The sequence below is a fragment of the Bos indicus x Bos taurus genome, chromosome 10 (assembly GCF_003369695.1).
Source record: "Bos indicus x Bos taurus breed Angus x Brahman F1 hybrid chromosome 10, Bos_hybrid_MaternalHap_v2.0, whole genome shotgun sequence".
NCBI lineage: Eukaryota > Metazoa > Chordata > Mammalia > Artiodactyla > Bovidae > Bos > Bos indicus x Bos taurus.
Genome location: NC_040085.1, coordinates 38,636,156 through 38,649,909, shown reverse-complemented (window position 1 = coordinate 38,649,909; position 13,754 = coordinate 38,636,156). Strand labels below are relative to the sequence as shown.

Below are 13,754 nucleotides of genomic sequence, written 5' to 3'. Positions count from 1 at the left end.
TACCCCTAAATTAGCCTCTGACAGGGGAGCACCTCATCCCTCACTGGTTGAGGATTATCTCTGAGGGCAATTCACTCCCATCCCCACTCCAGGGAAGGAGGAGTCTCTACTGCAGCTGCAGCTGTAGTCAGAAGTGGGTCACTGGATATGACATGAGGCAAGAAAGATGCCTGCTATGGGAGATCAATAATCTCCATGTCACAGAGTTATTGTGAGAATTAAATGCAATTATGTCTACACGATGTTTAGTATCATGCTTGGCACATAGTTAAGTGCTTAATAAGTGTTCACATTACTGTTGCTGCTGCTATTATTATTAACATTGTCATCATGGTTATTATCACTGTACTTCTTCGAATGAAAAAGACAGGGGTAAGTTTATGGCTTAGAGGACTCCAGGAATGATAGATTATCCACAGCCTGTCTCTTTCATACCATGATTTACTGTGACCTATGGCCAATTATTATGAATTATGTGGTTTATTACAGTATTTTTAATTTTTCCCTTTGTGTGTGTGTGTTGTCAAAATTTGGGCACAAAGAAAAGGCATATTCTGTCCATTGCATGGGGTGGAAGAAAGGTTGTTAACAATTGCTCTGGAGCAGCATTTGCTAATAAGACTTCCTGAATGTAGGGAATGTCCTGTGTCTCTGCTGTCCAATAGACTGGTCACTGGCCGCACATGGCTGCTGGGGACTTGAAATATGGTTAATGTGCAGAGAAACTGAATATTTCATTTTACTCAATTCTAGTTAATTTAAATCTAAAAAGCCACATGGAAACAAGGACCCTGCATATCACAGGGAGTTATACTCAGTATCTTATAATAACTTACATTGGAAAAGAAACTGAAAAAGAACATATATATATATATATATATATATATATATAATTGAATCACTTTACTGTACACTAGAAACTAACACAACATGGTAAACCAACTATACTTCAGTTTTTGAAAAGGGCCACAAGTAGACATGGTGGAGGGCAATTAAAGACTGTTCTCAGTAGAGAGCTGAATGGACCCTCCCTAGAAAGCTGAGTGCTGAAGAATTGATGCTTTTGAACTGTGGTGTTGGAGAAGACTCTTGAGAGTCCCTTGGACAACAAGGAGATCAAACCAGTCCATTCTGAAGGAGATCAGTGTTGAGTGTTCATTGGAAGGACTGATGTTGAAGCTGAAACTCCAATACTTTGGTCACCTGATGTGAAGAGCTGACTCATTTGAAAAGACCCTGATGCTGGGAAAGATTGAGGGCAGGAGGAAAAGGGGACGACAGAGGATGAGATGGTTGGGTGGCATCACCGACTCAACAGACATGAGTTTGGGTGAACTCTGGGAGTGGTGATGGACAGGGAGGCCTGGCGTGCTGAGGTCCATGGGGTTGCAAAGAGTCGAACACGACTGAGCGACTGAACTGAACTGAGAGCTTAAATTAAGGCAATGTAGTCAGCAGGATTTCCTCTGGCCCCGGGGCCCACAAGGGCCCCCAAATCTCACTTCCAGGTTGGAAAGTAGTGGTATGTTTTAGGCCAAGGGGCTGCTAGCTAAAAAGGATGAAGTTGTAGGGTCATGGAGCCGGCACCAATTGGGGAGGAGAGGTCACATTGACTTTCGTGGGGGTGGTGGGGGCACGCTTCCTTCTCAGCTGCCTCTGGGAAGCTCACAACAAGACTGACTTTTATAGCTGTGTCTCTGCCTCGTCCCACTTCTCTGCAGACATCTGCCCTGTGCTCAATCCATCAGCCATCACTGCTGAGTACTGCCTGTGTCCCCAACTGCTGAGCTAGGTGCTGAGGAGGATTAAAGAGACACCTGCCCAGCTGGCGTTCTCTGCTCCCTAGTGACAGTTGACCCAGAGAGACAAGATTCTCATATAATAAGCCATTAACTCCAACATCACCTTCTGTGGCTGGTGATCCACCTCTGCCCTCCTCCCCTCTGCTTTCTGTGTCTGAGAACTTCTCACCATGACTGATAATTACTGTTTACTTGTCTACTTTGCCCACTAAAGCACGCGTTCCACAAAGGCAGGGCCTGTGGGGTCTGCCTCAAATACTGGTCTGTTCAGTGATGATGACAAGGGCAACAGGAGTTGAGCGAGGAAGGAGGTAAGCATTCCCTGAAGTCGTTCACAGGCAGCATCAGATTCAGACTGGGCTTGAAACTGAAAGAGATTTGTTTACTGGAGGAGCTGAGTAATGGCATTCCTGAGGGGGTAACATCATAAGCAAAGGCATGGAGCTAGGGTTGAAGATGCTGTATTTATAGGATACAGGATGAACCAGAGCAGAGTTTAGAAAACAAAGTAGGAATAGCCGGGTGGCCTTGACTCCCCAGGGCCTTACCAGTCAGGCAGTTGCGTGTGGACCGGAGAGGCTGATAAAGAGCTCCATGAGCCAGATTACTCTGGGCGGCTGCATGTGGGGAGGCCTAAGTTACCTCAGTGAGTCTGGCAAGATGTGATTGGTACCAGTTATTTTTGCCTTTAATCTTCAATCTCTGATTCTCTAGCACAAGTGCTTCAGCTTTCTGGGACCCACTGTCCTGCCTGTGTGCTTAGGTTCACAGATGGCTGGGCACATGAACCAGATCCAGCCAATAAAAATCTTAGGAAGTGTTTCAGGGATACAGCCAGGAACTTTTGCTGGTGTTGCTGTGATCTTTCTTCTGTGATTAATAAATGGGTGAGATGTGAGTCTGGAGCTGCAGAAACTATTCTGAATCTGCAGGGGAAGAGTCTGTCTGAGAGTTAAACCAGCACAGAGCAAAGCAGAGACAAGGGAATGAGACAGACATCTGATGGTATCATCTGAGCACCTGGATTCAGCCGAGCCTGAAGTGGGTCTGTTTCTGAGCTCTCCAGTGATTAGCCAGTTTCAGCTAGATTTCAGCCACTTGTAACCAGAGGAGAGTCCTGATTAATGAATGCTCAGGGGTAAGTAGGATGGCTTAGAGTGGGAGGAGATGAGAGTCAGAGTGGCTATACCAGTGGCTGGACATGAGGCATTGAGGGTCTAAACCATGGCACCCTGGGGTAGAGAGAAAAGGCAGAGAGTCAAGAGCAGGAACCATCTAGACTTTTCCTCTCTTTGAGAGTTGTGCAAGCAGGGTCCAGTGATGATCACCTCTTCCTTCATGATGCCCTTCACCTGCTCTTTTTCATTTGGCTTAGACAACTGTGCGAGGCAAGTGAATCAGGTACGCTGCCCCCATTTCTTAGCATGGAGAGGTTAAAGGACTCGGCCAAGATCACACGAACTCTGGGGCCCCGTTCCTGTTTTCCAGCTCACCGTGGATGGGCTCTTGCTTGCCTACAGTATGAACCAAGGTCACCGGCCACCATCTTTCCATCACCTAATGAAGAAGGACACCCTGCCTCCAGGCCTCTTTTATCATGGACATGGAGAAACATAGGAATTGTTACTGAGGAAAGGCCTGGGAGCCCGTGACCCCCTTCATTAAAAATAAATTCTGCCTGAATCTCCTGGTTCTAAATAGAAGAGAATGTAGATTTGGGGCAGAACCGAAGGGGAAGGGATTTCCCTTGGCAAATTATTTGCAATTTGTGGATTGGAGCTGACCCAGCTCCAATTCCCACGTCACTGTGAGCGCATTCTAAAATGTGAGCAGCTTATTAAAGAACCAGAGCTGGAGGCGATCCTCCCCCGGGGCTCAGTGGAACAGGAGCAGAGTTAAAACCCACCAGCTTCCTCCTCCCAGTCTCACATCCAGGAACGGCCGAAATTCTCAGCCACGGTTCACTCTAGGGCGACCACTTCCTGCAGCTGTGGGAACAAGAGCCAGCATGTTGACAGTGAGTGTGTGCCTTTCGTGAGGCATGATGAAAAGCCAGCTGTCGTGAGTACTTAAATCAGTGGTCCTCAGACTGTAGCATGCAACCGTGCACGGTCTTAAGTGCCATTGCCAGCAATTCTGAACTAGCCATAGGCTTTCCAAGTGATTCTGAAGCAGGGGATCCAGAGACCACAGTCTGAGAAACAGTGATGAAGTAAACAAATGCACAAACTCCAGGTGGCCCCTTCATCAGAGGTTCAAAGATGCTTTTGTTGCAGGCACACTTCCTGAGGTCCAGCATCTCCTTCTCCAGGCAAGAATACAGGAGTGGGTTGCCATTCCCTATTCCAGGGGATATTCCTGACCCAGGGATTGAACCCGGGTCTCCTGCATTGCAGGCAGATTCTTTACCCTCTGAGCCACCAGGGAAGCCCCTGCTTCTTACTCACAGGGCCTATTACTCACTGGCATAATTTGGGGGACATACAGAAGGCTTTCTTGATTGAGAATATCTCCAAGGAGCCATGAATCTAGAGTCCTGAGCATTTATCTTCTCTACTGATTCTTTTAAACCATGAGCAGCTTACTGAGAACAGCACGTTCTCTGTTCAATTATTATTATTTTTTTTGTAAAGGAAAAATCCCTGTGTGACATACCCATAGGATGTTCAAGTGTCAATGCAGCTCATCTGTCTTCATAGTCCAGCCTGCCAATCTGGACTCTTCCCTGTATCTTTTCTCTGTCCCCAGGCACTATTCCCTGGGAGAAAGGCTTTTCAAGAGCCTCATGTGAGTTTTTGCCTCCTTGGGTGCCTTTATTAACAAACCCTAAAGAAAATCCATGGATTTCTATTTCCTCATCCACCTTGTTATGTGTTATCATCCTTCCCAAATTAACCATAGAATCGCTGTGCGAGGTGGTCCACAGGCTTTCACAATAAAATCAACTGCATATGGAAATGAATCTGAAAATTCCATTTATTAAAACAAATACATTGTCTATGAGGGGGTGAAAGTGTACACATCACATTCAGGTTTTTCTGCTTTAACATTTCTGTATTTCTCTCTCTTTGAAAGATATACTCCATAGATCTTATATAGGAAAAAATGTGAACAGTTCTAGGGCTGGGAAAACATTAATGTATATATATGATAATTCACCATTGCCAGGAGCAGCTAGAAGCAAATATTAAAAAAAAAAAGTACAAAAAAATTCCATAAGATAGCCTGCTTGATTTCTCAAAATTCTTTTTGTGATTATAAGTATACAGAGAAATGGTTTTAAATTTTTCCTTGGTAAGCAATCTCTTTCAAATATTATGAGCAAAGTTAGCCTCAGTTCAAAGTACTTACTCACAAGCTCTGACTTAAATAGCACTTGGTTTAAAATTGAAAGAAAAAAAGAAGAAAGATTTAATACTGAGGATGATACAAGATTGGTTTTTTCCTTAATAGAGTCTGCATTCTAAGTAGAGGGTTATTATTACTGTTTAATGAATTTCATGGCAGATTTTTCATTACTACCCAATATATACATAAATTAGGGCCTTGACTAATTAAGCTAAGCTTTCCTATTAGTCACCCCTTAAGATAAAATTATGCTGGTGAAAATGATTGTTAAATTTCTAAAAGAATTAAAACTCATTAGAGGCATAAGTAATCAAAAGATTATTTCCCCATTAACAAGTAAAAATACCAATAAGTTAAAACTCATATAAAAACTCTGGGATTATAATTCCCTTTTATAGGACATGAAATTATGAATGAGCCAAACATTTTTCTTAAACTTAATTTCAGAATACCTGTGTATTTTCTGCCTTCTTTCTTCCTTAATAAACAAGGTCACATGCAGTTTGACACTGCCTTAACTTTTAATTAACAGAGCTGTATTCCTATGAGTTTTAATTCCATTTTAACTGCTCCAAAGATCTAGCTTTACATGAAAATATAGAGACTCCTTCTGAGAAAAATAAATGGTGTGGATTATAAAAAATATCAGGGTCTTACAATGATGCTTTAATCACCACCAAAGAGTGCTTTATTCACACTTGTTTTTATGTGAACACATATTCAATTCATGTTTTGGCTTATTTTAAAAATATGGTTGGGTTTTAGTTGATTCCACAGTATTAGTAAGCCAATGGTACAATACTATAGTTTAACACTCTGCCAGGGTTTTTCCCCCACTAAATCTTCATCAGAATCCCACTGACTGTAACAAAATCCAAAAGCCTGAACAGAAGTATTTGGTTACAGGAGTGCATTCATGAATTTCACAATGTCTTAATAGTCTCCCTGCCCCCCCCCCCCCCCAGATATGAGTTTTAATTGAATGTATTTATTGTTTTACCCTCATCCCCATACAAGAAGCTAAGCAAAGTGTTTATCAAGTTTCTTTCAAAATCCATCCCTGGGCAGATTTTTATTTTCTTCCTTCCTTGCCCTCCTTTTTTTTTTTTTAATGGGAGGAAGAGAATGGAAAGAGAATAAAATTAATTCAGAAATCGTCTTTTGGAATTTCAAAATAAAAAAAGAGTTGTAAGAGAGCCCTCATCTGCCTAGAAACAACACTGAAAAAAGTGAGAAAGACTTCCAAGTTTCCCATTACTGGTGGACTGGAGCCACAAAGAAAAAAATCACTTTCAACACATCTCTTGGGAAGAGAAGGCTAGAGCTGCAAGGAAGTTGTAAACAAAGGCAGAGAGACTCTAACCAACAAAGAGGAGAACAAACACAAAGAAAAGACTCTATTGAGAATTTAGGTGAAAAACAAAGGCTATCTCAGTGGAAAAAAGAGCCAGAACTGCTTCTGGTGGAGCTGCTTGGGGTGGCACCTGACCCTTCCTTGCTGGCATGTGAACCGCTGGATTCTGAGAGTGGATTTGATTTGGAGTAAAGGGTTATTCCTCTTGATACTTGAACAAATGAGGGCCATGTTTTTTCTTGTTAAGAAGAGCACAGAAAGCCTTCTTCACTCTAGAATTTTGGCGACTCAGGGAAAAAGGGAATTTGCTCTGACTCTGTGACCACAGCACTTCCCAACTCAAGGTGAATCTGTGCTTCTGATGCTTGCTGCTACGTGTGCTGCCCTGGATCCTGGTTCAAATCAAAATGCTCTGGATTCTGGAAAATACGTTGCAGAAGCACTGATGCCTCTGTTAACTAGGAGGTATTTTAGGCGTGGCTAAGGCTCTGAAGTCATCTCAGTTTTCAAGATACTGAGTCTTGTCCTCCCTAGCTTTATTTCTCTTTTATTCTTTTTCCAAACTTTATAGTAAAACAACAGAACTTCTGAATGGATGTAACATGGGGACATTTTCATGCAGTATTACTCAAAAACTGTCACAAATATATGAAAGCACCAGTCACAACACATGATTTACTTTTACTTGCAGAATCAAAGCTATCATGTACAAATGTTAGGAATAGTGATCAAAGAACACAGACAACCGGCATTTGTTGTTATTACCATGAGGATAAACCACGGGGAACACCTCTCTAAACCCTTTGGGTGCTCATCCTTCGAGTTCAGTCTTACAGACAAATCCAGCCTATCTCTTCACTACTCTAATGGAGAGGGGTGGAAGGAAGGGTGGGGGAAAAGGGAAAAAGAAAAGAAACAAAGACGAAACATCAACGTCATTGAACCAAACCATGGCTACACTGGGCAACTCAGCTTGTCAAAGGGTATTCTAAAGGCAATATTCATTCCAAGAAGGTCATACATATCTGAGCTCAGGACAGCTGTCTGTTTTAATTTTTATTTTTTTTAAATATGAAGCAGAAACATAAGGTTTGGGGAGGGATAGCAGGAAAGAAATGACATCAATTTTATCTTTACATATTCCCCTCCTCTAGGCAGTTCTCCAGACATCAGATCTCTTAACTTGGGGTGTGGATCAGCTTTCATACTCATAAAGGGGACCAGTTCTTTAAACATGCATAAGCCTGGAGACTCCAGGATGGTTCTCCTCCCTCTCTTTAAATGCTGTGGACTAGAAAGGCGCCCACTTTGCTAAAAACTCTACATCAGTGTCCCTGGAGCCCCGAGGCTCCTCAGGTTCCTCCTGAAGACTTAAAGGATAGCACAGAAAAACTTCTTCTCCCTAAATGGGTTTTCTGAAGCCGGAACAGGTGTCAGGAGGGGATCTTCCTTGGCATGCGCTTCACAGTAGGCCATCAAATCTGCAGCTGCCTTGGACACCTGGAAAAGACGACAAAAACAACCAAAACTTTAGATGAGGCGTCGATGAAGGCGCTGATGCAGGCTCAGTGAGTCAAGGCTCAGACTTGGGTGTCCACGCTGCCTGGGTTCAAGTGAAGCAAGATACTCATCCTCAAAAGCCACTGCTTCCTCATCTGTGAAGAAGGGAGTTGATGATCTTGAGCTCACAGGGCTGCTACAAGCAGGTCTGGGATTAGAGTGAGGTGAGTGAGGCACTGAAGGAGGCATTCATGGTCAGGGTCAAGCAAGCATCAACCTTGTATTTGTCCAGGCATCTCCTTAAATTCTGTGCCCCAGGCAGGTTGCTTGCTTCCCTCATCCCAGTCCCAGCCCTGACTGCAAGGGCTTAGGAGGTAAACCACATACATCATTTAGTGCCTAGAACACTACAAGCTTTTCACACAGGCTATCCATTATTATCATTCTGTAGTTGTGTCTCTCTGCTTCAAAAATTGAGCTAGGGATGCCTAAAGCCATGTTGATTTCTTTTTAACAAACACGTGAGAGGTATTATACATGTACTCACACAACTTTATATATATGATAATATTATATGTAATGTATTACACATATTATATGTGTTACTTCAACCAAGTATCACATGCTTTAAGGAATTCCACTGGGAGGCGGGTCAGTGATCTCAGTGATGCTGTCATTTCTCACATTTCTGTAGCTCCTTGTTGAATGTCTTCTGGAGTACCTTCCTTTGATGAGCTTTGACAGTGGCAAATTTTCACTATTGAAGGGGAATTTAATATGAGGAAATAAATTACAAGTCATTTGTAACTGCATCTTGGGCCTAGGTGGATGATGATCTACCCAGAGAATGCCATCTAGAGGTCAAAAACCATAAAGTCAAGAGTCAGTCTCTTACAAGACATAATACACTTGCTCTAGAAATCAATACAAACATTTCCCTACATCAGTGTACTACCACAACAGCAACTCAAGTGACTACTGGAAGATAGTCCTAAGAGTGGGGAGACAGGATTATTTCTGAAAAGATTCATTGCCCCTGCTACATGTGGCTTATACATACCCAACAAAGGCATCAGACTTGCTCAATGAGACATAAGCAGAAGTGATATGAGTCACTTTGGGGCAGAGACTTCAAGAACTAATGCATAGTTTGCCATCAAAGTCTTAAACACAACTGATTTTTGTATGTTGATTTTTTTAATCTGCTACTGAGTTCATATATTAGTTCTAACAGGTTTTTTTTCTTTTTTGAGGGGGTGACATTATTAGGATTTCTCTACGTAAGATCATCATCTGCAAACAGAGACAATTTTACTTTTTTGGTTTTGGTTTCAATACCTTTTATTTATTTTTTCCTTCCTGGTTATTCTGGCTAGGACCTCCAGTACTACGCTAAATACAGTCATGAGAGTGGGTAACCTTGTCTTGCTTCTGATCTTACCAGAAAAACTTTTAATCTTTTAACATTGAGTATGATGTCATCTGTGGGCTTGATATATATGGACTTTATTATGTTGAAGTGCATTCCTTCTATACCCAATTTATTGATAGTTATTAACATGAAAGGATGTTGTATTTTGTTAAATTTTCTCTCGTATCTAATGAGATGCTCATGTGATTTTTATTTTTCATTCTATTAATGTGATGTAGCACATAATGTGCTGTTGAGTTTGGTTTGCTAATATTTTCGTTGAGAATTTTAGCATTCATATTCATCAGGGAGATAAGCTTACAGTTTTCTTATAGTGTCCTTACATGGCTTTCATATCAGGGTAATGCTGACCTTGTAAAATTAATTTGGAAGTGTTCTCTCCTCTTCAGTTTTTTGGAAGAGTTTTAGAAGAATTGGCATTAATTTTTTTAAATGTTGGGTAGAATTTACCAGGAAAGTCGTCTGGTCTTGAGATTTTCTTTGGTGAGAATTTTCGATTACTGATTCAATCTCCTTACTGGTAATTGGTCTGTTCATATTTTCTATTTCTTTTTCAAAGATTCAGTCTTGGTAAGTTACATGTTTCTAGAAACTTATCCATGTCTTTTAGATTATCCAATTTGTTGCATTTAATGATTCATAGTAGTCTCTTATGATCCTTTGGATTTCTGTGATATCAGTTATAATATCTCCTCTTTCATTTCCAGTTTTACTTCTTTGCGTTTTTTTTTTTTTTTTCCCTTAGTCTAGCTAAAGGTTTGTTAATTTTGTTTAACTTTTCCAAAAAATAGCGCTTAGCTTTGCTGACTTTTGTCCTTCTGGTCTTTATTTCATATATATCTGCTTTGATCTTTGTTTTTGCTTCCTTTCATGAACTTTGTGCTTGAAATTGGTTCCTAGTTACTTGAGGTATAAAGTTAGGTTGTTTATTTGATACCTTTTAAAATGTTTTTCTTAACACAGGTGTTTATCACTATAAACTTCCCTCTTAGAACTGTTTTTGCTGCATCCCATGTGTTTTGATATGTTGTGTTTCCTTTTTTTTTTTTAATTTGTTTCAGGGTACCTTTTAACTTTTCATTTCTCCTTTGATCCATTGGCTGGTTGTTTACAAGTGTGTTTTAAAATTTCTGCATATTGGTGAACTTTCTAGTTTTATTCCTGTTACTGATTTTTAGTTTCAAACAGTTGTGATTGGAAAAGAGTCTTGGTATGATTTCAGCCTTCTTAAATTTGCCAAGACTTGTTTTACGATCTGTCATTTGACCTATCCAAGAGAATAATCTGCATGCACTTAAGAAGAATGTATGTTCTGAAGCTGTGGGATGCAACGTCCTATATGTGTTTTAGGTTCACTTGGTCTAAAGTAGACCAAGTAGAGTTCAAGTTCAACATTTCCTTTTTGATTTTCTGTCTGGATGATCTTCCCATTGTTGAAAGTAAGGTAGTAAAGTTTCCAACTATGATTGTATTATCTGTTTCTCTGTTTAGTTCTGTTAATATGTGCTTAATGTATTTAGGCACTCTGATTTTGGATGTGTATATATTTATAATTGTTGTATCCTTTTAGTAAATTGACCTATATATCATTATATAATAAATTTCTTTGTCTTTTGTTATAAGTTTTGGCTTAAATCCTCACTGTTTAATAGGCATTACATTGATTATTAAAGTATTTTTATTGTGTTTCTATTTTGTTACAGACATTAAGTTTTCTCTACTGATCTGTTATCCTCCTTTTATAGAGTAAAAATCGCAGGAGTGGTTCAGTGTCATATAGCAAAGTATGCTTCAGAAAAAGAATTTGAACATTAACGTTTAGCCATTAAGCCACAGCCATCTATATACAAACAACTCCAACAGCCTTCTACATACAAACTACTCAAATGCAGGGCTAGTTCCAAAGGTCAATTGAAATTCTTTGTGCATCTTTTTGAAATGCTATTATGACAGAATGAAAGGAAACAGCCTGTTCTTGTCTTAGCTCCTCTAAATGAAAGCAAAGAACAGACTTTTAGAATCTCAATTACTTTTATTGTTTTCGTTTTTTAATTGTTTGAGGCATAGTCATTATTATGCAAGCAGCAGAGACTAGACAATAGTAATGTCTAAAACTTCCTTGTTAACAAGAGATACAGCAGTGTCCCTACTCGTTTGCAATGCTCACACACAAATGTGCAGCAGGAGTTTTCAGTCTTTTAATGGTACAGAAAGCACTATACTGGGCAAAATTTAACATATTATTGAGAGAGGAATTTTTGCAGACGCTAATGCCTGTGGCTGGTGATTTGTTATGTAAGGGAAGACTGAAACTTCTCTGGTCTATAACATTTGGATAACAAGAGATGAAATTAATATGTCTCTGGTTAATAATGTGTTAATAGCTTAGAGTTGCTCAGATCTTGTATTTGAACACTTGATTCTGAACAATTTCCTTCTGAAAATATAATATGTGTTTTATCATGTTTCCTCAACTAGATTGCAATCTCCTGTGGGTGACGGTCCAATACAATGTCAGAATCCTAGCAGTAATTAGAATAATGGCTAATATTTATCTGCCCTTGATACATGTTACTTTACACACAGTATTTTATTTAATCCTTAAAACAACACTATAGGTCACAAGCTATTATTATTATCCTCACTTTTAATATGTGAAGCTGAGGTTTCATTAGGTGTTTGCCCTAGTTCTCACAGCTCGTGAGTACCACAGTCATGAGTCTTAGTGTTCTTGACTTAATTTTTAGGAATGCTCTTTCTTTCTAATTCTTAGTATTATCCTTTATCCTTACCTTTCAATGAGTTACAGCAATAGCCTGCCTGGCAAATCTTCTGGCTTTCTAACCATCCCTGCTAACATTTCTCATAGAGATTCTTTCACATTTCACGTTCCTAGGTCTAGTTCTTCCATGAAGATTTCCCCAATAACTTTAGGTAACCTCTCTCTTTTCTGTTCTGTTGATTGTTCCTACTAAAATATCTTACATTTTAGAGATGATCAAGATGCAGAGTAGGTGGACCTGGAACTTATCTCCCACCACAAACACATCAAAAATACATCTACATGTGGCACTGAAAACTAACTGGAAACTGGCAAAGTCTCCTATACAACCAAGGCTGAAAGAAGGATCTACACAGAATCGGGTAGGAAGGGAAGAGAAGCAATCAGGTCAGGACCTGTGGCTCAGGCAGGGGACTCAGAAGAAAAGGGAGATTACAGGAGTAGAGATCCTCCCTGGGGAATAAATGGTTCAAGCTACATATTACAGGCACGAGTCCTGAGGTCTGGCCCAGTGAAGACAAGCTCCCTTGACTGATTGGATGACTGGGAGGACTAACATGAGGGCTGTGGGAAGCCCAGACTCTGTCTACTTGGGAGGAATGCATGTACGCACTCACTTTCTCCTGAAGCAGAGTGGAGAGGGCTGATTGAAATTGCACTGGTGGCTGGTTGGTTTCCCATGACTGCCCCAGAGCACCCCAGCTTGAGCTGAGTGAATGTTCCAGTCCTGTTTAATTCATGTCATAGCTCTACGCTGGAGTGAGGGCTGCATGACAGAGAGAACTCTGCTCTAAGACACAGAGGTGGTTCTGACCAGAAGCGCTGTGTGAGCAGGGCGGGGGCAGCCATTACTGGCACTCTCAGAGGCAGTGCATCAGAAGCAGCCTTGAACTCTGAGGCTAGACCACAGTAGCTTGTACCCTGACAGATGTCGAGAGCCCAAATGGGCCCCTCTTGCTCCAGCACTGCTCCCAAGGGTGCTGATGCTGGGATAGGGGACAGTTCACACTTCAAGGGAATAGAGCCCGCTTGGACCTGACCCTCAGAGCTTCTGCTCCAGCAACTTGGAACCTGCCTGCACCCCCATTAGGGCAGTAACAGCCACTGAGCAGGTGGGAAGCCCTGGCTTCCCCCTCGCCCTTATCCTCTTCACCTCCAACCCTACCCTCCTACCAAGGTGACAGCTGCCAGAACACCCTGAGGAAAGATGTGACTTGTGTTCATGCCAAATCCAGCTCTCCTACCAAAGCCATTGAGTACACGCACACTGTATAGGGATGCTCCCATAAAAACATCTCAGATTTGTCCCCTTATTGTCACCTCTTCTGAAAATGCCTTAGTCCAAGCCTCCATCTTCTTTTTTACAGTTACTAAAACAATCTCTTAACTAAAAATTTCCAAGGGATCTTTTATAGACTGAATGCTTGTGTCTCCTCCCCACACTCCTAATTTATGTTGAAATATAATCTCCAATGTCATGGTGTTTGGAGTTGGGGCCTTTGGCGGGTGATTAGGTCATGAGGGGCTTCCCTGGTA

The 13,754-nt window shown here is 41.1% G+C and overlaps 1 protein-coding gene across 3 annotated transcripts in view; it reads right to left on the bottom strand.

Annotated features, from left to right (window-relative positions):
- Positions 1-4,756: 4,756 nt before the first annotated feature.
- The window catches only part of GNG2 (G protein subunit gamma 2), a 131,750-nt gene continuing 122,752 nt past the window's right edge, over positions 4,757-13,754 (bottom strand). For all 3 annotated transcript variants that reach the window (XM_027553749.1, XM_027553751.1, XM_027553750.1), the window contains one exon: positions 4,757-8,004. In XM_027553749.1, coding sequence (XP_027409550.1) covers positions 7,876-8,004 — 129 coding nt within the window. In that variant the 3' untranslated portion in view covers positions 4,757-7,875. The remainder of the gene's footprint in view (positions 8,005-13,754) is intronic.